Here is a 27384-nt window from a genome sequence, read left to right as displayed (position 1 = left end):
TGATTAGGTCAACTACAATCATCTATGTACTGTAGCTAACTCAACTTGCCAAATTATCGGAAATTGATATTTAAAGGAAGAACAAAAACTCTTCTCAAAGAAGCATCTTCCTTTATATCATTATTATAGGGACATTTCAATTATACCTCATCTTGTGTTATCATAACAGAACTTCTACTAAATTTAATTTACTGCACTTATTTTCATTTCGCTATTTATGAATATTATAATATTGCAATCTTACTACAGTTTAATATTTTTCTTTAATATAAATAATTGTGCACTGGTGTGTTTGGTTTAGTCAAATCATTCTGGTTTCAGGGTTTGATCAGAATCAGACAATATTTATCAACATCAATGATTTTCATTGTTTTTAATGCATGAGTGGTCCAATAGTAATACCATACCACTTAGTGATCTTAGATTCACCAATTTTCCTATCCATTACAATACAATATTTATAACATATAGTTTATTTACCTAAATTTATCTAACAAGTTGCTGAATTTAAGAAAAACTATATTTTTTTATTTTTTATTAATGCATGTCAAATCACGACCCAAAATTTTCATGTGCCTAGCTCAAGTTGTACCTTTTCAAAACTTGTACGTATACCAACAAGCATTGATACAGTTGTATAAGGCTTTAGTAGATCTTCAAAGTCTAGGGTTTGATTCTGATAAGTGATACTTATTGCGATGAGCAGTCACGAACTCCGAAATGGATTAATTCATTACCTAAAAAAGGTAAAGATATATCATTGGTAGTATCAAAAAAACTTGTACCCGTATCAACAATTTTAAAATTAGCAAACAAACAATTTCACCATGAAAAAAGCTTGCAAACAAATTTTATTGATTAGTTATTTTCATAACAAACAACCATTGCATTACTATTATTTTATGTAAAACAATTTCAGTCCAATACTACTACTAACATGCAACTTTTTTAATTTGTTATCTAACTCCATATATTTTTATTTAAAAATGAAGCTATCCATCCATCATGATTACTAAACAATCTTTTACGTATTGATTGTGGGAGTTGAAAAATTAGTAGTTTGTAAGACAAGGAAAAGTATCTATAAGGACTAATTCAATCTTATTCTACTTTATCATCTATGTTTTTAGAATAAAATTATTAATCAGATTAAAAAGTTAATGATTGACATATATAGATTTTAAAATAAAAATAGACCTATTCATTGAAAATTTAAATTAATTGAATTAGATAAAGTATTTACTATTTATTAGTAAACTTGAAATTTGTTGTTTCTCTTTTATAAATTTGCTTCCATGATAATTTATGTATATTTACTTAGTCACATATATCTTTCACATGAGCCAATTCAGTTTGAGTCAAAAATATACACAATATAACAAATTATCTCTTTTTGTAAGATTTTTCTCCATATATAAGAATCAAACCGAGTCTTATGTTATATATAATGTATCTCATGAATAAATATCAACTTAAATAAAAAATGAACTAAGTTAAAAATATATGTAAAAAAAATTTGCGTTTAGTAATGATATCTTTATCATATTCGCAATTAACTATTTTTAGGATTTGTGTGTGTGCTTGAAGCAATTGTTATTCCCAAAAATTAACTTGAACCTTTGAACTTATAATGTGATTCAAGTCCTTGTTCGTAAATAATTGAGAATATGTGATCATGTAAGTTCAATTTGCAAAATCTTAATCAAATCTATTAGTTTTATTTTACTTTAAAGAATACCTACGCATGCACAAAATACTAGCTACTTCTTGAAAGTGGATCTTGTGGATTGGACCAAGTTTGTTCTTAAAGCCCTGAAAATAGTGTTAATGTATAGTCCAGCCCAACAAGCATATGGTGTATAAAGCACAAATTTTATCCATCTGCATGATACTACCTGGATCAAAAAAAATTCTCCTTGAAATATTCCACACTATTCACACAAAAATCTTAGAAGATACATCCATATGATACCATACGGATGTAGAAATTACGAAACAAAAAACATTTGCATTTCTTTTGATAAGCAAATGTATTAAAGAACAACATAAGAGGTGTTAATGAGACTACAGATTATAAAAGAGTTTAATACATATAATAGGATGAATGCATCATTATGTGAAAGAATAAGATTTAGAAGCAACATTGTTCGAAAGTCAAATCCAATATCTAATCTGGATCAAATCTAAGATTTGGATAAAACTAGGTTGTTCCCTCCTAAAAATGATATCATTCCGCATATTCCAAACACACCAAATCATAGTGAACCACATCATTTTCCAAATCAAATTCTTTTCATGGAACTTCCACAAAGGCTCATGAAGTTTAAAGAAATCAACAATAATATTTGGATAAGTATTTGAACTTGAAGCTAAGAATAACATTTGTATGTTATCATACATATTCACAAAAATTCCAAACACATTGCAACTTAAGTACAATGGAGGATCTGAGGTGGATTTACACGTGATGGATTAATTGGACCATTATTGAAAGAATTGTCTTTTTTTTCACCACTAAAATTATATTCGTGGATGAAATCATCTAAAATGATGATCTAGTTGTGCAAAATCCTACATGAGCAAAGTGGAGACTCCATTCTCCACCACTTTGTAGTCCCAACATCAAAGTCAACCAAGTAGTGTGGCAATAGTTCCACGCACACATGATCAAAGCATATGGTGGATGCTTAGAAAAGGGTATGGATAGAAATGAAGAGTGAAAAGGGCTCTTAGCCATAATGCCACAATTAACCACTCTACCAAATATACCCAAAAAGGGAAAATTTTCACAATCCATTCAAATGAGTTATTGCTCATCCCATGCCTCAACTCCACTAAGGAAAGAAATGAAGTAGTTAAAACTTCATTAAACTATTACCCACCCCATGTTTAAATTAGTAGTCGCACACTACGTCAGAATTGTAGTTCAACTTAGGAAGTTCTCGAATGTAACACAAGGAGAGACCTTGGATATGCTGATAATATGTTACGTAATACAAAGCTTTAAGGCTTAAAATGAAACCCAATATACTTAGAAAAGGAGAAGATGATAAAAGAAAAATAGACAATTACAGCAAAGACCTACATGATCATTCATTCACCCATCCATGTTTAGTCTAAAGTCAACCCTTTTCTAGCAATGTTACTCCAAAATCAATCTTTTTTCAAACCCCTTAATTATCACAATCAATACATCCCAATATTAAAATTCATGTCCCCTGATATATTGAGTTAGGATCTTCCCTATTAATGGAGATGTAAATGCTTCAAAAAATAAAAGGAAAAACAATTTTTAATGACACATCTACTCTTTTGATATATTACAACAAGTGCAAAAATATGTACTTACCTCTTCATTAATGGAGAGTATCCTGATTCAGATATATTATATTGTTTATTTCTTCTTCCGTGATGTGCCGTAACGTCACAACCACTAGGATCAAACAAAATACTCCAATTTATAAATCAATTTGCATAGTACCATCTAAGCATTTCATTCTTAATAATGGATGCATAGCGTTAGACAAATTTATTAGGACAAATTGGCGTGTGCATGATTAAAAACCAAATTATGTAACTCGAATGACATTATTATAGTTTTTATGAAGTGACATTATTGGAAGTTAATTTATTCACATTGAAATAAATTGTTGCGTAATTTATAAATTATAAACATAAACAGAACGAATAAGTATACATTTATATAAGAATAATTTGTTGATCTGTTTGAAGAGGGAACCATATGTAACAATTTTTTTACTATACTAGACAAATTTATCCTTTGATGAATACAGAAAATTACATTATCACCATGAAATTTTTAAGAAGGGAAAAAATGAATATGAACCTCATTAATGGTGCAATGGATTCGGACCAGTTGGAACAAGACGTTTCTCAACACCATAACGTGGATCAATCTCACTTCTTGTCGGTTCCGGTTTCGCCAGCATGTGATTCTCGTGGTGGTGGTCGTGGTGGTGATGCCGATGATGATGATGGTGATGAAGAAATGGGGTGAAGTCAAATCCAGTTGCTAACATTTTCCTACTATGAGGCACATATAAGTTACTTATGTTGGTGTTACCAATATTGGATCTGAAGGCAAACCAACCATAAAAGAGTATCATCACAAAGAGGAAGAGCCAAAGAATGAAGCTAAGTACATGTTGGAATTTAATGATCATGGTCATGATGAGTATAAAGTAGAAAATGAATGGAAAGATTGCATGGAGTGAGAGAAGGTATTAATTTGGAATGAATACAAACAATAACAAAGGGAGGTTTTAGAAGAAGAAGAAGAATGAATGAATACTTTTGAAGCTTTGACAGCTTGAAAGTACTAAGCATGCATAACAAATGTTGCTACAAAAGCTTGACATGGAATGGGAGAGTGCTTGCTTCCATGAGACTTTAGCTTATATGAAATTATATATATATATATATATATATATATCAAATATGTATATGTATATATGATATATTAATTGGTAAGATGGAGAAAAAGAGGGGGTTGAGTTAATATTGAAGGTCCAGCAGATGCGGAGAGGGAACAGAAATGTCGAGCATTCTTATTCCAATGAACCTTCCTTTGCGTTCAAGGAACTAAGGCTCATTAAGACCACATTGTCAAACCTCTTCATTATATATATATAAGTACGGGTATAAATATATGAAATGAGTTAAGTGTAAATCAACCAATTTATCCAACATAAGACACTTAAGTATGATGTTGCAAAATTTATTTTATGATATCTATACCACTATATTTAAAACTCCAAACAGATTAATATTCGACTATTGAGGTAACCCTTAACGTGAAAGAAATAAATAGGCAATTAAGGCATCCATTAGATAATTTAAGGAAATTTTGGAAAGAAAAGGATCAATTTTGTTTATTGTTTTTGAAACACTATCATCTTATGGGTTTTGGGTTTTGGTCAAAACCATGAGTTCCAAATTTCTAAACTTCATGTTTATGAAAAACATAGGACACTTCCATTGAATACTTTCAAGATATCTTTAGTCTAAACTCTAAACTCATGTTATAGGGGAGCAAATTTAATGCCTCGAATTCGATGTCATTTATGTATGATAACTGATCAAATTTACAATCTTTTATAAATGGATATAATTTTTTTGTTTAAATTAATCATCACACTTTGATTTATGCAGTGATACAAGATGTAATGACATGATCTTTACGTAGTAAAGTAGTCGGCAGAAAGAGAGAACATAGTGAGATAATATTTTGACTCCAATTTTTTTTATAGTATTGACCAACATTTGATGTTAAAGAAGGAAAATAAACGTATGATATTTTAATAATTTCTTCTATCTGTTATTTATTTTATATTTACACTCAAATATTAATAACTGTGACCATATTGTTGCTTTTGACCTTCTATCTAGTTCATGTGTTCATTCAACTTCATGCATTCAAGCTGGCATATTAAATATTCAGATAGACTCTTGAACAAAAAAATATAGTATAATTATAAGGGTTGTGTTTCTTGGAAACTACCACATTTAAATTTTCTAAGTCTTTAATGCAACACTTTAAATATAAATTAATAATGTTATAAGACACTAAGTAACATTTCCATAATTATAAAAAAATATTAATCGTGAAAACTATGTTATGGGAATTCACACGTCTTAGACTGCATATTATTCATATATATATACGTTGGAACACGCTAAAGTTGCATAGAAGAGCAGAAAACACTCCCTTCAAATAGACTCTATGATTTGTCCTGTTCAAATGTATATATTTATTTATTGAGAATAAAGTATTCCCTTATATAAGAAGATAAGTTATCTCCTTGTGACTACTAAAATCATGACATGTGTCAAATTTAATCATTTTTTATAAAAATATTTTTAAAACTAAACAAAATAATACACATGTCATACTTTTATTGGTAGGAGATGATAAATTATCTCCGAGGAAATACTTTATTTATTCTACTATAACAATGAAGTGATTAAATGTTCACATCACATAATCCCTTTGCAAAGGAGAGATGATCATCTTGTGTACCTAGCAAATAATAGCTTATTATTTAAAAAGAAAAATTATATAAACATAAATTAATATTTTAATATTATTTTATAACGTTTGATTAGTACAAGATAGATGCCTTTGAATTTGTTTCTGACTTTCTCTCTCATGATTGAGTTACGGAAACATGTTACCTTCACATAAAACATATACATAGTTTTTTGTTGAGTGGTCTTTTTCAAACGAATAAATTACTAATTTGGATTTTGGGTTATGTCTCTAGCACTCTATTATACTCAATAAGCAATCAGACATTATGAACTATGCTGAGCTTCATTTAAAGTTTATGTTCAAAAAATTAACATTAGCTTTTTAAAAAATGAACAAAAAATACACTCACCTTATCTGAAATGGTCCACTATCCACAGCAATATGTATCCATTGGTATATATTGTAGTAATGTTGAATGTTGAATACAATGAAATAAAGTTATGAAGGCACTATTCTATGACAGTAATAACATGCAAAGTTTCAAAAAGTACATAATTTGATGCAGCATATGATCATTACAGTATGTGCTATTGCTAAGGCACTACATTCATAGTGATCAGATAATTTTTTATCAACCATCTTCCCAGTCAACATCGTCATCATCATTATCACCATCTGCTTGAGCTTCATCAGCTTCAACATTCAAATCCACTGCCTTGTAACTTTTATTTCCATTGCCTTAAAAAATATACCAAGACCACAAATGAGCCAACGAGTGTGAAATTATCAATCCATGGAGAGAAAAACGGGGGATCGGGGTGGGATGGAGTGAAGAAGTTAAAACTCAAAAGGGAAAATTCAGAAGAGGACTTCTCAATATTAGCATAAACAGACAATTCTGGAGGGGGGAAATAGTTAAGATCAATAATAAGTAAAAGAGGTTAGACTTTTTTGAGCTCTATAAACCTATGTGAATGCCCCTCCAATTTAAGAAACTTTAGAATTAGAATGACCACCCCAAGACAAAATCCTTCTATGTAATTTCTATTAGCATTGGAAATTTTAGATTTAACAAAAGGTGCTATCCATAATCACAAGTTCTTTAGAATCTCAACATATCCAAACCAACAAAAGACTCGCAAGCAACCTAACTAAACTAATGGACCCATTATCAGTTCTTAGATAACTCTGAGACAGGGGTTGGTACACTAGGCTACCATTACTAAAAGCTTTTATGTTATAATGATTTAAGACTGATATAAATAAATTTATAGTAAGAGAAAATGGTCTCCACAAAAACACAATAAAAGAATTTTCTAAAACCAGAGAAAACATTATTAGATCTCAATCACTTAATTATTAAATTTTTGTATGGTTGTTAAGTACTAAAATTTGAAAGCTAACAGTATCTATCATCTTTGCTTGAAGAGTTTGATAAATAAAAACAATTATATAATCCAAGTAAAACAACGAACAATTTCTATGCATGGCTCCAGGGTTAAGATAATTAAGTATATAATTTCAATTGATTAAACAAAAATCTCAAGCAACAACAAGAATGTTTAAAATAGCTGTCATCTTTATATTTATTTTTTGTTTAGAGGGATGGGTGGACATTAAACACATATTTGCATGCATTAGCAATTATAGATGCAGGTATGTAAGTTTTAAACTTCGAGGATCCAAATATTGGTTTCATCACATTGAAAAAACTGAAATTTTACCTCCAATTGGAGCCTCCTCCCACTCTGTACCATCATCTTCTTCCACATCTTCCTCACGTTTAGTTTTCATGCCCACCTGACGATTGGAAATACTGCTTGAAGGATCGTTTGTTGTGTGACTATTTGCCAACTCTTCTGTCTTTGCAGCTTCTGCTTGTTGCTTAAGTAAAGCAGCATAATAAGCCTTAATATACTCACCCTATAAAAATACAAAGGGAAACTGAGACTTCAATGAATAAAAGCAATTCTTTTGTCATTAAGAGGTAGGGACAGGGAACTCAATCAAACCCAACCAAAACAAAGTAACAGTTTATCTCATATTACAGACCTGTATATCTGTATTACTGTCATGCTCAACTGTTGACTTCTTGTCTTCTGTGTGCGGTGCTTTTGTAGAAGTTGAAGTTCCATCCATCTTTGATTCTTGTTTCACCTCTCCGCGTTGTTCCTCTGTAAGAACCATCCCTGATCTAATCATCCAAGGAGGTAAAACCTTAAAAGCTTTACCATCAGCTTCAGACTTAACACCCTCTCCTTTGACTTCAGTCCCATTGAAGTCAACTACAACCTGTCCGTATCCATAACAGACTACTTAGACTTTAAAATTTTTATACAAAAGAAATGATCAATGACAAAATTAAAACTGCATAAAGTACTCGTTAATCATTATTGTAAATTGTAATATCAGTAAGTGTTAATTTCAAGATAAAAGGTAAGGCTTGAACTATTTTAGCCTGGAGCATAAACAGAAATTAGGGAGAATAAAAAATAAACATGGAACCAATATAATGAAGCAAGTGCTTATAAAAAAATATATAATGAAGCAAGTTGGTAAGCATGTTCATAATACATTGGATACACAGATTACCATATTACCAACAACAACAACCTTTACCACTAGGTGAGATTGGCTACATGGATCAAGCAGCACTAAATGTTCTATCGTAAAATATCCATAGACATTCTGTTATAGCCCATGATAATTCCTAAAAATGGTCATATCAATTCAAACAGCTATCATATTGCATTTAGCACTAACCCTTAGTGAATTAAGTAAACCAGCAGTATAGAAATATATTCTTCATGGGTTTTGCAGCAAAAAAAATACATCAATTTGGCAAAAAGACTCCTATTAGTTGGAAGCTTTTATCCAGTATACATAAAGCATCAACATACACAATTCAGAGATATAGCAAAGCCAATTTGGAGAAGAAAACTAGACAGAGAACAAAGATATTGAAGTAAGTTTGTAAGGTGTTCATAACACATTGGATAAACAGACTGCTATGTTACCAACAACAACCAAGCCTTTTTCCCACTAGGACTAGGTGGGATCCGGTACATGTATTACAGGATGCTAAAATGTCCTACTGTAAATTATATCTATAGACAAATCATATTACCACCATATGTAAAAGTCAGATTTTGAAATATGTAGTTCTGCTACAGCCCATAATAATTCTGAAAATGGTTATATCAATTAAAAAAACTAGCATATTGCATTAAAGACTAACCCTTATTGAATAAAATAAGCTAGCAGTATAGAAATATATTAGGCATGGGTTTTGCGACAACAAAAAAGGACATTACTTTGGCAAAAAGGCTCCTAACAACCAATCTTGGAAGCTTTTATACAGAGTACATAAAGCATCAACAAATACAATTTAGAGATATAACATGGCAGCCCAATCTCTGCATGCCAGAAATGCTAACTCCCTTGTAACTGGATAATGTTACCTTAGTGTCTCCACTATAAGGCATTGGTGCCCCATTATATCCCAGCTGATAATTTCCAGAATCTCCAGCATTGTCTCCATTGGCTGCACGCCCAGCAGCACTCGCTAGAGCCTCCCATGATTGAAGACTGCCAAATTCAGGAACAGGCAAGTCTTTTACCCGACTGAGTTGGTCCAATAATGGCTTGAGCTGTATCTGCATTTACAAAACAACTAGTCATCAGCACATGCAAACTTTGCCTGGTTGGAAATTACAATGGTGGAGAATCATCTCCGTTCTAGCAAACAACAGTGTAACCATCATCTAGAACAACAAATCTAAATGAAGTGATTCATCATAACAACAACCAAGCTATAGTCCCACTAAGTGGGGTTGGCTACATGGAAGTGATGCTATGTTGTCTTTGATGCTATACATAATCGGTCCTAAACCGGATAAAAGGTGAAGGTTGTTCTAGAAATTCCACAGACAACATAAAACTTTGTCGAATCTCTATGATATGAAAGTAACTTATCATAAGAAGTCAGAAATAGAAATAAACAGTAAATAAAATCATATAAAACCTCCATCTTCTGAAGCATGTCCTTTAAATTTTCACGCCGTCGTCTTCTTGCATTATCATCTCCATCTCCCCCTTCTTGAGCAGCTATCTTATCGCTTTCGATCTCAAGTTTTCCATTACAATTTTCACAATGGAAGTCCTCATCTTCAAAAGATAATAACCGCAGTGCATCCAAAGCATTGTATCTAAAATAATTTAAATCCCCAAGTATCAGACAAATGGAAATACATCAACGTGACTAACTGACAAATTGTGATATTGATAATACAATGAATTTACTGAAACCTTTTTCCACAGTCTGGACAAATATACTCTTGAACTGTGTTTTTGTTCTCCAATTCATCTTTCAGCTTATGCTTCATGCGATGCAGTCTATACCTAACCACATCATATATCTGCAACATAAGAAATTTTATGTAAAGATAGATAAGAATTGGTCGTGTTGATTTAAAAAAAAACTGACAGGAACACAGGCAAAATAACATTTATACTCTGCAATCGAACACCCAAATATTATTGGTCAAGCTACCTTTTAGAAGAAAGTGAGAAGAGATGGACCTGGGCATAATCTAGACAACAGTAAGAGTGTGTGTGCAGCTTGACCTTTTCTTCTCCCTCTTTTGTTGTCTGACCATCAGCTGTAGCAGCTACAGCAGCGCTATAAATTTTTGCACCTTTTGCTGTCTGGTAAAACAAGACATGCAACAAATGAAGAAAATACATACATAACTATATATATTCATCCACAACTCTCACACACAAAACAACGACAAAAATAATATAAAAACACACATAAACAAATGAAAATTATAAATCAAAACCACTAAGTGACAAGTTACACAGCATTTGAATTTAAAATAGAATGAAGAAGCTTCACATCTCAGAGACAGCAGAATAAAATGTAAGCAACGGCATCATCTAAAATAATAACCTTAAAAGAGGCTACCTGTTCTTCATTATTCACAAGCAAGAAAACTTAAAGAGAGAGAGAGAGAGAGAGATATGCTCTTATGTTTAATAGAAGCATAACAACTATCGCGGTAAAAGAAAAAATACACCATCATGTCACCAAACAAAAAATACACCATCATGTGACCCAAACAAAAAATACAAATAAGTGAACAAAGAATTATAGCTTTAAAGTAACAAATTCGGTAAAAAATCTTTGAAAATTGACAAGGGCAATGTGAGTATGGGACTGAAGGCTTCGAGTCCTCGGTTTCAGGGCTTTTATTCAGAGGCAGGAACATGAATACGAGGGAATGGTCAAATATCGATCAACATTCATTATACCTAAATTGAAAAGCAACATCATGATGATACATTATTTATTTATAATATGTTAACATATCTATCTAGCTACAATGCAGTTCACCTTAAGAAAATAACTATGATAACAAAAAAGAGAATACCATTTAGTTATAAGATTAAATATCCCTTCCATTTCCCTTCTTTTGTAGTGTTATAGTGTACCTTCCCATTTATAAGAATTACACTCACAAACCATCCAGTGAACTTTACATGAAGGAATGATTTAGCATCAGTCATTAATATCTGACTATCTCACCCAATTAACTTGCTAAACTCATTCAAAAGAACAATGTTAAACCACGTCTGCGCTCACAATCAAGCTCTGGATAAGATGAGAGAACAAGTTCATTTCAATGGCTAATGCTTGTAAGGAAAGAGTAATTCACAAAATAAAAGCAAAGTAAGGCGTGAACAGAATCTGATACTTACCTCTCTCCTATATTCTCTAGTAATGATCTTTTCTTCTTCAAAGAATCTAAGTGTTCGACGGAGTTGTTTCGTATGCAATTTGAGGTCCTTTGCGAAGTCTTCTTCTCTAACCCATTGCCGCCTAGATAAAATTTACAGAATATGATATCAATAAAGACCCAAATAAAAAAAAGTAACAAAAAAACAAAAAAACAGCTACTTTTTTAGCAACTACTTCAGCACCCCCATCCACATGTTCCAGAATCAGCAGAATCTCAAATTCAATTCTTCCATATCTTTATGAGACTTAAACAACCCCACTTTCACTATGCAGTGGTCCTTACAAATTAACAGGCATTGCATTTATAAAACACATTCTCTATTCTACTTTCCAATTGTCTCAATTTGAAATAATATAGATTATCCTTTTTTGTTTAATTAATAGAAGAATGATAGAGATGGAACCTCGTAAGGGCATCGAGAATGACAACAGCGATTCCTCTGTTATCACTTCTTCCAGTTTTGGGTTGATTTTCTCCTTTTGGCGGTAGATCATCGTAGAATGCCCTCGCCGCTAGTTTAACCAGCCTGCAACAAATTCACCCCAATAAATTCAAATGCAATTCTGATTATTATTATTATTGCAATTCAAATGTAGATAGAGAGAGAAAAGTGTACTTATTGTAATGATCAGTCATTGAAATTAATGAATCTGGTTTAGGGTTCTTGTACAATCTTTTATCGTATTCGATCAATTAAGATAGAGAAAGGGAAGGGAGATGGTAATGAACTTGTAAACTTCTCGTAATTGATGTCTTTATGTTCCAAATCTCATGACATTATAGTAAGTAATAAAAAAAAATTATTTTATGTTTTCATCATTTTTTTTCTTAACTAATTAGTATTTTTTGATAGGATTAATACGAAATGAATTTCTCTTAAGTACTAGCAATTTCTCTTCCGTACTCAATTAATACATAATGAAACATCAAATCCTGGATCATGTGATTTCATTCTTATGTGTGATAAAAAATGCTCACAAGTCTCCATCTTAATAATTGAACTCTATATATTTAAATCTTTCAAAATCTACATCTCAACATGTTTTTTTTCTTCAAGAAACTTAGGGAGTATTAGGCACATTTTGAATAAATAGTTAATTAGAAAATTAAGAGTATCTATTATCTTGAAATAGTGGTTTATTATTCACTAGTCGAAGAGAAAAAAAATCAAAAGTTTAGTTTTATGTATCTTTTAATGTTTTATATTCTTTGAGAGAATAAATATTGTAAAAATCCCTTACCTCTCTGAAGGTTGATCTTTTTCAACCTATCATGAAAATGTTTTCTGTATTTTCCTCGTATATTTTTTTACTTTTTATCTTTTTATTTTTGTTATCATTTGTTTATCTTTCAACCCATTGCTGAAAAAGTAGTCTTGTGCTCTTTTTTGCAGCCGGTTTTGGTGGTAATATATATATATATAATATATATGTTAGCTCTATACTAGAGTAGTTTATTGCTTTAGTAGGCAAAATGGCTATTGCATGGTACATCTTGCTCTAACAATTTGGTCAAAAAGAGTTGCTCTAGTTGTCAGAACTCTAAAATTATTGACGTGTGAGATTTCAACTAGTAGTCTAAATTTGATAACTAAAAACAAAAACTAATAGTCTAAATTTATCAAACACTTAATTAGTTTACGACTACAAGATTTAATAAAAACTTGATTTTATTTTACAAGCGTAGTTATATTGAAAGAGTATAAGAGGTATTCAATACAAACAATTAATGACATTATTTAGAAAAGTATAATTACCATACTCTAATACAATTCCAAAGATCCAAAGAGTTGTTACTTATTAGAGACATTTTTCCTTTCCACTGTGTGCCATAAAGTTAAAAAATTTCTAATATATAGAATATAGTTGTTGTGGTCCAATAATTTTTTATATGAAAATTATAATTTGATCACAAATTTCAAACAAAATAGAGAATTTAAAACTCATAGCAAGGCTATAATTTTAATTAAATACAATGATAGCTTTTTTTCGTATTCAGACAATGACAGCTTTAAATTAAAAACAAATTTGATTACAACTAACTAGAATTAAAAGTAAAAAATTTCATTAAATTATAAGTTTGTCATAAAAAATTAAAATCCTACAAAAATGGATTAATAATTGCATGAGAGAAGCAAAGCCCAATTCGTTTAAGGAGGGACGTTGGTTTAAGTGGTACATGTTTGATTCCCCTTAAGCAAGAACCCGAGTTCGAGTCTTATGGATGGAAAAAAATATATGTTGGAAGAGTTAGCCCACGTACCTGTAGATGTTCCCAACTCAGATATGATTGCCTCCAGTACGAAAATACATATGGGAAACAAAAAAAACCCTTTTGTTGGAGTGGCCCTGCAGCTGATAATTCTGAACCAAATCAGTAAAATCCATAGCCCTCTATCTTTGCTCCTAGCCAGTATATTAAGCCCAAAGACTTGTTTTCTTTGTTGACTGATAACTTTTGACCGAAATGGGGACTCATGGTCTCAGGGTAGGAGTTTAAGTTCAAGGAATAGATTCAAGGAGGATGTGGATTCGAGTAAAACCGATACTAATTTAAAAAAAAAAAAGAGTTATAAGGTGGAGTGAAGGAAATTAAGGGTTCGAGTTTCGCCTACAATAAATATTAATAATTTATTTCCAATAAAAAAAAAGCTTTTGGCAGAAATGACATGCAATATATGGAGAGCAGCCATTAACAATTCTGAAAACTTGTTAATGGAATTAAGTGTGTTCCATATAAGAAAAGAAACAGGTGATGTTTCTGGCTATTAGGTATTCTTCTCTCTTAGCCTCATTACACAAGAGAAAGAATACAAATGAGGTCAATGAAAAGAGAACGAGTTTCGTGTGCTCTTTGAGCAAAAAGACTTTTGATAACTCTCTTTCAATTCTAGAGATAAGTAATCATTTTCTGTTGTATATCTATGAAAGTCATGTAATTAGGCTAAATAATTTATATGCTGAATTCACCCATTGCAGTAAATCAAATCAGTGAAAGTTACCCACAAAACAAATAATTATCATACATGTATATCTGAGAAATAACCTAACATTTTCCCAGGGATGATTGAGCTTTGAGAAAACAAAACAAAAAAACACAATGAAAATATGTTAGCATCATTAAACTACAAATTATTTGAATGGATACATATATATGTGTGTGACAGCAATAGCAGCATATATTGAAAATCTCTTGGTTCCAGTCGATGCATATTCAACTAGGGTTGGGGAAAAGATGCAAGCAGTTTTTTTAATCATAATTAAGAACATCGCTAAGACTATAGTAAGATATTAATGTACCATCTGAGTAAATAAATTTTTAGGGTCAAGGGAACAGAAACGAGAAAGAGGTAACATTTAAAAGAAATGACATATACAATGATTTACCAAATATTCTTTCCCATATTCTAGTAGATGGAGGATACCTTAAAACATTACACGCCAAAAGGAAAGTAAAGAAATACACAGCATCGTTGTATTTTATTCTGCTCACATACAAAGAGGATGTTGTCATTGTTGTAAGCCTCCCAACTCCCATGGTTTTCCCATAATGGACTGAAATTCTGGGAATTGATGCTGCAAACAATTTTATGGAGTAATGATCAGAAACGTTACCAATGCATAATGGTACTATATTGTGGCTATATTGTACCACAATTTAAGAAAACACAATATAACTGAAATTGCAATCGCATTTTAAAAGCAAGTCATTCAATCTTATATGTTCTTTGTTCAGAAAATGCATGGTTGTGTGTAACATATAAATTGCTATACTGTTGAACCAAGCATACTAATGAATTTGGTGGATGCATTTGAAGTTTAGTGTTACTAATTTGAATTTAATTACCTCTTGAAGTATTCCTGAGTTACTCAAGGAATAATTGAAAATCATGGTTGGGTTCCATTTGCTCATAATCACCAAAGAATCTTCATGCTCTATATCCTCTACACTTCCCAAATGCCCCTTTGCTTGAGAACTCAGTTCTTTGATCCCATGAGTAAGCACATCCAAGGAGGGATTAGCACTTTGGATCTGAGTATATGCACATTCTTCTACAGTTTCAAAGGGATTCCAAGAACCTAAACCGTTAAGCTTATTGTTTGATGCTTCGTCACATTCCTTTGATTTATCAGCTTCAGCTAGCATCAGATCGCGAGTCTTTATCTTTTCTTTGGTCCTTTCTCTTGCTCTTTCTCTCGCCTTTTCCCTTGATTCCTTACAAACATACTTGAATTCACTCTTTCTACAAAGCTTAGCTCTTCTTACCTTTATTACTCCCTTAACTTGTTCCCGATTTCCAATAACAACAACCTCATCCAAGCTTGACACAACGTCAGTACATTCCGAAGTTGAAGATGCACTCTTGACATCATCATGATGATGAATATTCTTCTCCCTTGCTAGTTGCTCGATCTCAATTTTTGCTTGGTTCAACAACCAGTCCACAGTTTTGCTGGCTTTGTCAAAGCCTAACATGTCTTGTAGACCGAAAAACCTTTTTGCAACTAAAATAGACAATCTCACTCTTCGATCTCTCATTCCTTTAGCTGTATTGATCTTACTATGTCGATCTTTCTTGCTAGATCTTCTTATTTGGATCTGCGGATCCGTACCTTGTCTTGCTTTATGATCAGGGATAATACTATTATTCTCCATGTTAACATTAATAGACTCATCATCAGCTAGAGATTGTTGGTGATTAAGTAACTCATGATGATGTTGTTGTTCAAGCAAAATTTCATGGTCTTCAAAAGGATCATAAGGGAATTGAAAAAAGGACAAAGGAGGAGAAGGAAAGGCAGAAGTGGTTGTTTCTTGTGTTGAGGTTGGGTTGCTTTCAATGGCAAAAGGCCTAGAGGAGCAAAATTGGATAGGGTAGGGGATTAGGTCATTGCCTTTGATGGGTCTATTTGAGGAATACATAATTAATTGGTAAGAAGTTGATGAGAAATATTGCACCAAATAACCCTACCTTTGTTATGAGAATGACATGTATGTTCACTCCATTCTCCTCCCTTGTATTGAATTGAAACAAGAGCAGCTATTCTTCTTCCATCCTTTTCAGATCATGATCATTTAAGTTTGCCCATGTTTCCCTGAAAGTAGAGGAATTGAGACATTATAATTAAAGACATTGTTTTTTTACCCTATAAGGGATGAGAGAAACATGTCTACTATAATATTGTAATTGTGAGAGTGATGGCATTGTAATTGTACTATATATTGTTACAAATATTGATTCTATTGAAGCAAGTACTACAGTATGAGAATGACAGCACAGAGACAATAATACCTTACAGTGCAAGAGAGAGAGATATGAGTCAATATAAGGCAAGGAAATAAGGAAGGCAACAACAAGGGCTAAGGTAGGAGCATCAATTTCTTTACAGCAAAAAGTTATCTCTTTTAGAACCACATAGTGACAAGTTATTAGTGGATACAAAAAGTTCTAACTCGTGCCACTTCACGTGGTGTGCACAGTGTGTTGTGCGAGTTGACAGAACTGAAACCAGCTTTAATTTGTTACTAGCTTACCAAGTATCTCATTCACCTTGCATGGACTAAATTCATAGCTACAATAATTAATTCTTTGTGCATAGTATTACTTTTAATGTCCATGACTTCATTACAGATTAAGGATACGAATCAGAAAATGTAATTTTAAAAGAACATAATTAGATAATTATTTAACTTTGTCTTACAAATATAAAGTTCTTATATATGTATAAAAGGGTGATGTACAGTGCAGCTATATTCAAATTCCTTCTTTTAATCTTTGTCCCACAAACTGGTGTGAAGGGATGAGGATCTGTTGTCTCCAAATCTATCTTCAACCTCGTCACTAACCAATTATAATGAAGCAAAAATTGATAAAGTTATGAATATTTAATTTTTTAACTAACATGACATAATATAATTGGTTTATGATAGACTTTGAGACAACGGATTATTGTCTGGTTTGAAGCAATTGGATGTCACATGCCATGACTTTTTATGGCAAGATTCACATAACACAACTATTCCCTTTTCTTTTTGTTCCCTTTGTCTTTGATATTATTATTTATTATGATTATATAATTTTCATTCACTGCTGTCTATAAATCTGGGATATGATTGATAGATTTGGTCAAACCTTTCATGTTATTTGTGTTCGTTTGATCATCAGATTTGTCTATTGATATAGGATAATGTATATAACTATATATAATTATAAATTTTAATGATCTCTTCTGATCTTACATTAGGTAACTCCTTTGTCTAAACTTTTAATGCACCATAATAAACTCTACGTGCCTATGTCCTAATAACCCTAAAAGGAGCAAATAATGGAGTAGTGGCAGTACAATTATTTCCCCATTCAATTCACTGAGAGTCTTGAAATGGTAGCTAGACATCCCTTTGACTAAGGGGTTCCTGATTATGTATCAAATAATCGGATTGCAATCACATGTTTCGGATGGTATCTTATTCTATGACTCAAGTCAATCAAAATATGACTTTTTATTTTTAAATTTTTTCTTTTATTCATGTGGCAAAATGTGATAGACTTGGGACAGAAAATGAGACATGATTGGAAATAAGTGATCCTTATCCCAAACAATATCTCTGGTTGTAGATGTGTATATGTATCTATCTATATTGACAATGTTGCTGTTGTTGGTTCCCTTTCCAATCGTGCTGACTGCTTATTGGTCTTCCTTATAGCTTTCTTTTTCACTATCCTCTTAGCTACGAAGAAAGAAAGCAAAGATGTAGGAATTGGTTGTGCACTATTGTACTTGTCACTACATATAGAGTATGACCATATTTTCAAGCCCTACCCAATTGGAACTTCCCATAGTTCCATGATCCCTGACTTTGTTGCCAAAATGGTAGTAGTCCATTTACACTTGAAAGCCCTATCTTAATATATATATATGGATGACTCAAGTAAGAATAATTCTCATATAAAAACCGTGAGAATAATAAATCTGGATTTTATAATCTATCATGAGTGGTTAGAATTAAAAGTTGTTTACTTGTCACATGATAGTCATGTGCATGTATCTTTTAATATTGATTATTTAAATAAGATCCAATGGTTTATATTAATTCTTATCATTTATTATAATAATGCATTGTTCTAACGTGAGTCGCTATATATATATATAAAGTTATGTACACCTAATTTGGTTGGTCTAAAACAAATTTTCAAACATTTTTACAATTTTCAATATAACAAGATCACATGTGGAGAGATGATGCTTAAAATCAACATTGCTAAAAATGTATGATAAAAGCTAACTATATGTACAAATAAGAAGTATGAAAATAAAAAACTAAAGTAATATGAAAAAGAAAAAAAAAGTAATTATGAAATTAATGATCGATGCATGCTGCAAAATTAGTGGGATTTCAGTGAGTGATCTTAATGAGACTTGTCTCCACTCATTCATATTAGACTTATCTCCACTCTAATCTATGTAGATACCTCTCAACTTGTTATCTGTGGGTCTTTGTATACCAAATAATTCACATGTACTCATAAAATTTAAAATATTAAGAAACAATTTTGAGTAACTTATGCAGTTATTTATATGATCATATATTGATATATATTATTTTAGAAAATCAAAAGTATAGTAAAATAATTTATTTTACCCAAACAAATATAAATACAAAGTCACAATTTTAGCACCATAAATAAAAATTCATTAGCAATGATAATTTTTTAATCAACATAACATTATATTTATGAATTAAAAACATATTATTACTCAACAACATAATAATTACAAATTAACAAAATATTTTTTAATGACATAAAATCACAATTATAAATTAACATAATATTACACATATGTCTACCACATTATATTTAGGTATATAAGAGTTGCTAATCCGAGTATGCGCTGACCAAAATATTCTATTACCCAAATTTGTTTAACAATGAATTTTAAAATCTTGGAATCTAAATTACTTTTAAGTCTATAAATATAAACTCAAATATGATTCCATGCATGTGAGGAATCCAAACATGCACATACTATGTTGGAACCTATGTAATTTTTTTCTTTTTTATAATAACAGTGTCGATATACTTTGCGTAGCATGGGCGTGCGGATTCATTAATACATGTCAATGAACAAGGATCCTCTCCATTAATGGAGAGGCGTGATTGTTTTGCTCACATTTTTAATGGCAAAAAAGTAATTTTATGATACACAAAAGGGTAAAATTGTTATTACATATTGCATTTTGTGTGTTAATGTATGTCACTTGCCTCATCGTAACAAGATCAAATTAAATGTGGGGCAGAACGGTCATTTCATCGTTTTATAAGAAAAGCCACTCCATTTGTTTAAATTTACCATACTGTTTCAAATATATTTTACAATTTCCATACACATTTATATGTTATATTTAGTTTTCATTATCTCTTTTTAGTGTAGTTCCAATCTAGACTAAAAATATTATTTTAAATTGAAGTATAATATATATGTATTGTTAATATAAAACTTTATACATAACTTTCATTTGATTTTTTTTAAAGAATTAATGATTGAAAATGAGTAATAAATGAGAAAATAATATTGTATAAAACTTTTACAGTAAATTTATCTATTATTTATTGTTGAAAAAAATCAAGAATAATTAAATATCATTGATAAATGATATAGTAATAATGTATAAAACTTATAAAGAAATATAGTTTTATATATATAGTGTAGTACTAATAGAAAAGGATTTTTCAATTTTGTCATTGAATTGAACACTACACCCCCACCACCTTCTTTGCTTTCCCTCTTTCCAATGGCGCCCCTTGTATTTACACCTTCCGGTTTTCACCTCCAACATAGAAACTAGTTCTCTTTTCTTTTCTTCTTGGTCCAGTTTTCTCAGATTTGTACTTCTTGAAGAAAGATGAGCTGGCGCAGAGTTTTGAAATCGGCACAGGCTCTTGCTGCTCACACCTTTCTCTTTTGCTTCACTCTCTTCCTTGTTCTTAAGCTCGATCACTATGTTTTCTGCTCTTGGTGGTTAGTTATTTCCTCTTCTTATTCTCTTCTCTTACCCTTTTTGTTTTTTCTTCAGTAATTCGTTTCTGGGGGTTTCACTTTTGCATTAATTGATTCCATTTCATAAAGTTTTGATTTTTATGGTCTTTATTGTAGCATGCTCAACTGGGTCAGTTTCAAAAAATGTTAGCTGCGTTAATAATTATAATAACTTTTCATTATGTGGTTTAATTTAATTAATAACTTAATTATTATTTTTCCTTTAAGTTCTATGGCTGATGAAGTTATCCGAATGAGTGTGTTCTATTTTTGTCTGTGACAAAGAGATGTGGAGCTGAGTGGTTTCTTTGTTTGGCCCCACATGCAAATCCTTATCCAACTCTATCATGATTCTTCTATGGGATAACGATTCAATTAATCCAACCAAAATTGGCATGGTCAACTCGAGACGAATGTTTTTTTCTTTATTTCTTCATTCCTACTATGGTGTAGGCCGAGGATTTAACCGATGGCTCATGCAGGCTGCTGTATAGCAGTGTCAGTGTGTTCATACAAGGAGAAGAGTTTGTTTTTGTTGAGAAGGTGGAATGTGGGAAGTTTGAGAATAGAGAATGGATTGAAGCTGATTATTGCTAAAGTCATAGCCTAGAGCGAAAATGAGTACGCATTGTTATTGTAAATAATGCTTGTAAGTAACCGAAGAGTGTGTAAGGTTTTGTTAAAATTGTAGTTGGAATCAGGCCTTCATGTTAGAAAGATGCCAAAATGTCTGCATTACAGAATCAGACTAGGTCTCACCCTTTGGTTGAAAACCTCAGTAGTTTGAAAGACTCTGTAGGGTGGTTTGATGTTTATGTAACAATTGTGCCTCAAAACATTAGTAGTATTTGGAATTTACTATAGGATTCAATTAAAATAAATGCAGTCCCTTCTGAAATTATTAGCAAAGCTACATGATCCACTATCTGAAGTCTGAACAATGTAAGGGACGACAAAGAACACATTAAGGTAATAGTTTGGTGCACGTCCAATAAACTCATGGTGACTTGGCAAAATGAATAATATGAAATAAGTGTCTTGAAAAAATTGGCAGGGTTGATGGCGTTGTCTATTTTTCTTCTTCTTAACATGTAAGTTTTATGGTAGGATAGATGTATGGCAAGCTGTGATGTGTAATGGGTTCTGATAAGATGGTAAGTATTGACTACTGACTTCAAGTTTAATACACAGGTTAATATTTTTACCTCTTTGGATGTTTCATGCCGTTGTAGCTCGAGGAAGGTTTTCATTACCAGCGCCATCGGCTCCACGTAATCGACATGTATGTCATTGTCATTCTTACTGAAATTTGAGATACTTTCTATTTTGAGTTTCTTTAGTTGTTTTGAATTCTGTGTTACTTGGCTTCATAACCATGGGTTTGTGTATTGTTATTATTATTATTATTATTATTATTATTATTATTATTATTATTATTATTATTATTATTATTATTATTATTATTATTATTATTATCAAGTGTAAATTTTAGTCATGTCAATTATTATGGTAAGCAAATAAGACACTGATTTTCTGTGTTGACAGTGGGCACCGTGCCACGCTGTAGTTGCAACGCCATTGATTATTGCATTTGAATCGCTCCTTTGTATATATCTCGAGAGCTTATATGGTACATCACGATTCTCTACCTTTGCTTTTGTATAATTAGGGACTTCCAAGTATTTTCATCCATTAAATGAATATTCCAGTTGTCTGACATAAAAAACAACGTATTAGAAGAATTTTATTCCTTTTGTGCAAGTTCTGCAACTATACAGTAATGCATTTGTTATTTGTTACTGCACAGTTGATGGTTATGCAGCAGTCAGTCTGAAGCTTGTGTTCCTTCCCTTACTATTATTTGAAATCCTTATTCTCATTGACAATTTCAGGTAACTTCTTTAGGATAGCTTCCGTAAACCTTAGTTTCTTTTGGTCTGTTCTCGTGTTAGGCAAATCAATGATTATATGAGAAACCATTTGAATTCTCTGCACCTATCAGACTAGATGCTTTAGTAAGTGTCTTTATTTTTCGTTCGTTCTTTTCTCCTTGGAAGTTTTTAAATATCAATTGTTGATTATACCATCCAGTTTATGTTATGCTTTGCATTTGAAGGGTTGAATGTGAAGCTCATATTCATCAAATATTTCTCAGCCATTTGTAACCAACTAATGTTTTCTGTGCAGAATGTGCAAGGCTCTCATGCCAGGGGATGAAGGAAACATGAGTGACGAGGCAATATGGGAAACTCTTCCTGTAAGGCTTTAGATGAACTTACTTTTCATGTTTTTTGGGTTGGGTTTTCTAATATTACTATTTACTAACTAATTAAAACAGAAAATAGAAATCAAAGGAATGCTGGTATTGTTATGTTCAGGACTTGTAAAGTTGATCATTTGTGATGTTTGTTTTGTTATTGCCAATATGATCTTGACTTGCCATTTTTATTCTTGAAATAATTTATAACTTGTTGTTAAAGCAAGATTAGACTGAAAATGTTTTTCTTTTGTAGCACTTTTGGGTCGCAATCTCTATGGTCTTCTTCATTGCTGCTACAGTCTTCACACTCCTAAAACTGAGTGGTAACATTTTTTCTTCTTAAATATAATAGATAGATTTTATCATGTATTCTTTATCAGTTCCTTCGTTATTATTTTTTAATTGATGTTGTATCATGTGATCCCTTCTGGAATATTGTTATGTACTTCCATTGTAAAGGTGAAATAGTGTGTATATTTTATCTATAAATTATCATTAGATTGTGAACGCCTTTTAATTTATGGAAATATATATATGTATGTCTACGTACTACTTTAAACTGGATTTGTAGAGTATGAATATTTGGCCCTTTTGGAATTTGTGATAACATCTTAGTATCGACTGATGCATTATGATTTCTTATGCTTTTTACTATGAAGTTATTTTATATTCACATGATCTTTCTACAAGTGTGACTTTGTTTTTCTTAGCTTATACAGGTGATGTTGCTTTGGGATGGTGGGACTTGTTTATTAACTTTGCGTAAGTTTCCTTTGTCTCGTGCCTAAAATGTTCATTTACGATTATCTTCTTGTTTCTTAGAATGTGAAAGATTTATTATAAGATGTTTTCGTTGACCCACTCTTCTGCAGTATTGCCCAGTGCTTTGCTTTTCTTGTATGTACGAAGTGGTCTAATCCAGTCATTCATAGAAATTCTAGAGAACCCAGTTCATCTTCTACTACGATTAGATATCTTGACTGGAACAGTGGTTTAATGGTTTCTTCCGAGGAAAGTGAACGTCAGAACAGAGTGTGCAGCCTGCAAGACATAGGAGGCCATTTCATGAAAGTGCCAGTTATTGTATTCCAGATTCTTCTTTGTATGTATCTAGAGGTATGTGATGTTATTGAATTGTGTCATTGGCCAGTTTTGAAACCTCTTATTAGGGTATTAGTGGATCTTAGCTATTTTGCATTTCAGGGAACACCTGCTTCTGCTGTATATATACCTCTTCCGGCTCTTTTCTCTCCTATTTTCATACTACAAGGCGCTGGTGTATTGTTATCTGTCTCTAAGTTGGTGGAGAAACTTGTACTACTATTACGTAGTGGAGCTGGTAGAGGAATGTATTTTAGATTTTCTTCAAGAGTTCATGATTGCTTGGGGTTCTTGCACCATGGTTCTAGGTAATGAATATTCTTATTATGACGAGGGAAAGTTTTACATTTAAACTCAGTTGCTTGGCCCAATTTCACGGTCATTCTCTTCCCCTGACCTTTATTCTGCTCTCACTTAATTCTAAGCTTTTGTCCAATTTTATAGCTAAATCTAACAGGAGTGGCACAAGTTGAGACATAACGCTCCTCTCCCTTAATTTTTTCTCAAATCATATAATTCACTGATTACCACAGTCCATTCACAATCTATTTTCTGTCGAATTTGGATGAAAACAACTCAGTTGCATGGTAGAATGACAATATAGACTGACTTTTTACTACCACAAAGTTGCGAAGTGAGACCACACCAAACCCTAGGAAAACTTTTGGGGAGATAAAATATATTGTGCACTGAGCCAACAGAATGTAATACTTTTTTTGCCCCGATATTATGATTTAGAGAGGACAAATCGAATCTCCACTATATTATAAACCACCATATGCATGTTATGAACTGAAACTACATCTGACTATTCATGGAATCAGGTTATTAGGTTGGTGGTCAATTGATGAAGGAAGTCGGGAAGAACAGGCATGCTTGTACCAAGAGGGAGCATCTGGGTAAGCATTATTTCATTTTATTTTAACCTGAACCTGTAAATTTGTTGATGTATGTTCACTCAGTAGTTTTTTTCCAATTATCTTTTTACATTTGGCTTCTCACTTGGCAGGTATAATACATTCTCTGGTTATCCTCCTGAGATTGTCAAGAAAATGCCTAAAAAGGATCTTGCTGAGGAGGTAATGGCAATCCTTATGATGTATGCAGACATAAATTTATGGTGGAGTATATTCATGTACATGCATATATATGGATACAGACATGTATAGTACAGTTGAAATAGTCTGTCCAGGTTTTAGTTTATGTTCATTTGTTCAATTATAGTTAGTAGGTGCAAAAGTTGTCAATAACCCCGATTTCCTTTAAAATTTTACGATGTCAGGTTTGGAGACTCCAGGCAGCTCTTGGTGAGCAGGCGGAAATTACGAAATACAGTCAACAGGCATATGAAAGGCTTCAAAATGTAAAGCTTTTAATGCTGACGAAGTTACGAGTGCTTTATAGTAATGTACCTTTGCTGCATATTTTCTCAAGTTTCTTATATGATGTGTGAAGAAGCCTATGCCATTTAAAATGTTGACATGGTAAATGGTATCGCTTTTTATAGTAATCTTTATATTTGAAATATCTCTAAGTAAATCTTAGTGATCAATTGCATAACCACTACATCACTGCTGAAGTTTTGTTTTGCACATCATAATGCCTCAGACCCTCAGTCTTAATGTTCTGAAACAAAGTCTGTCGGTAATTTGAAGCTAGTGGAAATATATGACTAGGTTGATGATTGCAATAAATAATCTACTATGCTGTCATTGCTGTATCATAGTACTGTTAGTTACACTGTATATATGATAGCTGAGCTAAATGTAATGTTGTGGAATTACATCGATTATCAATAACGAGTTATAACTGATTCACAATTACAATGAAGTTACACTGTATACATGAATGTTGTTGTCCTGCTTTATTGAGTTTCATTTTGCGAACTTTTATGTCCATATCTATTTTGAATGTACCAGGAGAAAGTGTTATGCAGAGTTTGTTTTGAGGGAGAAATTAGTGTTGTATTGCTGCCATGTAGGCATCACGTCCTTTGCAGGTAAAGATCAAATATGTGATAAAACTTGTTTATTTTTGTGGTCCTTGCTAATGCATCCCTGCCACTTGGATGAGGGAGTCATCACTTTTGGGATAATGCAGCTGCCCCTCCCAAAGATTAAACTTCGGCCTTGGGCCTTATATGATACCTGGCCCAACCACTAGACCAACTCCGTGCTGGTGATGAATGAATCTTGTTTTATTGCATTGTGCTGTATAGTTTGGCCTTATGCTTGTTTTGCAATCAATTGCAGTGCTTGCTCGGAAAAGTGTAATAGGTGCCCAATTTGCCGCGTCTCCATCGCAGAGCGTTTGCTTGTATATGATGTTTAGGTGTTAACCTGGCCAACTTTGTTTAAATGAAAGTGACTACAGGTGATAGGAAAAAAAGTACACATCAAAAGATTTGAAGAACAGAGCATAGGATTTTGGCTTTGCTTTTACACTCCCTTCAGTTATTTGTATATATAATTTACTATATTTTTCCATGCTATAAATGGCTACAAGTTTGCAGCTTAATAGAATGCTTGTTACTAGGTGGTATTTGAAAATTCTACTGACTTGGTAAAATCACAAAAGTTGTACTAGGCTGTAAATCATTAAATAAAGTTTAAAATAGAATCCATATCTCTAAATTAATAAACCTGTATGTCTATCAGTAGAGGATATGAAAAAGTAACACACCCTTTCAATTACACAGTGTGGTCCTGTCTGAATTAATTGTTTGATACCATATTACCAAGTACTAGTGGAGGAAGTAAGTGCAATAGAGGCAGGTCATATACCATTTCCAAAATATGCTGCTGATGAAACTAAGTCTTCAAGTAAGGATTTCCATGGCTCTTCCAAGGATCAAAATGCAATTTTTGAAGTAGGTTTTCTGGACTAGGACATGACTCTGCCTCTCACAGTAGTGGTAAAGGAGGATTACCAAGGTCATCAGAACAAGAAAGGAGAAAAGGAATTCCTTGGACAGAAGAGGAGCACAGCACTCTGCCTTTCACCTAATAACTTCACATTTTGAGTGATAGTTCATGACATATCCATTAGTCTTATTTTTTCTTTTCAGGTTATTTTTACTTGGTCTAGACAAGTTTGGAAAAGGAGACTGGAGAAGCATTTCAAGGAACTTTGTAAATTCTAGGAATCCTACTCAAGTGGCAAGCCATGCACAGAAGAACTTAATTCGGT

General features: G+C 32.2%; 3 protein-coding genes across 5 annotated transcripts; 1 reads left to right on the top strand and 2 right to left on the bottom strand.

Annotated features, from left to right (window-relative positions):
- Window positions 290-26711, top strand: LOC109362164. 3 transcript variants are annotated; one of them, XM_019607777.1, is made up of 16 exons: window positions 290-300; window positions 17278-17283; window positions 20680-20816; window positions 22026-22116; window positions 22380-22464; window positions 22642-22726; window positions 23022-23091; window positions 23348-23417; window positions 23805-23856; window positions 23967-24210; window positions 24298-24503; window positions 25020-25094; window positions 25205-25274; window positions 25478-25558; window positions 26115-26194; window positions 26448-26711. In XM_019607777.1, exons 3-16 carry the CDS (start codon window positions 20701-20703, stop codon window positions 26524-26526), a joined length of 1404 nt encoding a protein of 467 aa, XP_019463322.1. In that variant the 5' UTR covers window positions 290-300; window positions 17278-17283; window positions 20680-20700; the 3' UTR covers window positions 26527-26711. The 3 variants fall into 3 exon arrangements, with proteins under 3 accessions (XP_019463322.1, XP_019463323.1, XP_019463321.1); XM_019607778.1 differs by lacking the exons at window positions 290-300; window positions 17278-17283 and having other exon boundaries at window positions 20525-20816; window positions 23814-23856; XM_019607776.1 differs by lacking the exons at window positions 290-300; window positions 17278-17283 and having other exon boundaries at window positions 20525-20816.
- On the bottom strand, window positions 6443-12530 carry LOC109362163 (general transcription factor IIE subunit 1-like). The gene is made up of 10 exons (XM_019607775.1): window positions 12413-12530; window positions 12200-12322; window positions 11756-11876; window positions 10574-10699; window positions 10301-10410; window positions 10017-10200; window positions 9454-9648; window positions 8045-8284; window positions 7717-7915; window positions 6443-6730 (listed from the first exon to the last, which is right to left on the bottom strand). Exons 1-10 carry the CDS (start codon window positions 12430-12432, stop codon window positions 6624-6626), a joined length of 1425 nt encoding a protein of 474 aa, XP_019463320.1. The 5' UTR covers window positions 12433-12530; the 3' UTR covers window positions 6443-6623.
- Window positions 15017-16953, bottom strand: LOC109362165 (transcription factor DICHOTOMA-like). Its single transcript, XM_019607779.1, has 2 exons — window positions 15643-16953; window positions 15017-15371 (listed from the first exon to the last, which is right to left on the bottom strand). The coding sequence occupies exons 1-2, from the start codon at window positions 16717-16719 to the stop codon at window positions 15306-15308; spliced, it is 1143 nt and encodes a 380-aa protein (XP_019463324.1). The 5' UTR covers window positions 16720-16953; the 3' UTR covers window positions 15017-15305.

This window comes from Lupinus angustifolius, chromosome LG12, assembly GCF_001865875.1.
Source record: "Lupinus angustifolius cultivar Tanjil chromosome LG12, LupAngTanjil_v1.0, whole genome shotgun sequence".
In the NCBI taxonomy this organism is placed as follows: Eukaryota; Viridiplantae; Streptophyta; class Magnoliopsida; order Fabales; family Fabaceae; genus Lupinus; species Lupinus angustifolius.
Note: the sequence above shows the minus strand (reverse complement) of the source record. Positions and strands in the feature narration are given on the sequence as shown.

Excerpts from the sequence above, each read along its gene's own strand:
- LOC109362163 (XM_019607775.1), bottom strand. The coding sequence starts at position 12,432 with ATGACTGATCATTACAATAA. Across the intron at positions 10,411-10,573 it reads GTTGTCTAGATTATGCCCAG|ATATATGATGTGGTTAGGTA; the intron begins GTCCATCTCTTC and ends CTTATGTTGCAG. Across the intron at positions 10,201-10,300 it reads TGTCCAGACTGTGGAAAAAG|ATACAATGCTTTGGATGCAC; the intron begins GTTTCAGTAAAT and ends AAATTATTTTAG.
- LOC109362165 (XM_019607779.1), bottom strand. The coding sequence starts at position 16,719 with ATGTATTCCTCAAATAGACCCATCAAAGGCAATGACCTAATCCCCTAC. Across the intron at positions 15,372-15,642 it reads ACTCAGGAATACTTCAAGAG|CATCAATTCCCAGAATTTCA; the intron begins GTAATTAAATTC and ends AATTGTTTGCAG.
- LOC109362164 (XM_019607777.1), top strand. The coding sequence starts at position 20,701 with ATGAGCTGGCGCAGAGTTTTGAAATCGGCACAGGCTCTTGCTGCTCAC. Across the intron at positions 20,817-22,025 it reads TATGTTTTCTGCTCTTGGTG|GTTAATATTTTTACCTCTTT; the intron begins GTTAGTTATTTC and ends TTTAATACACAG. Across the intron at positions 23,092-23,347 it reads CAATATGGGAAACTCTTCCT|CACTTTTGGGTCGCAATCTC; the intron begins GTAAGGCTTTAG and ends TTTCTTTTGTAG.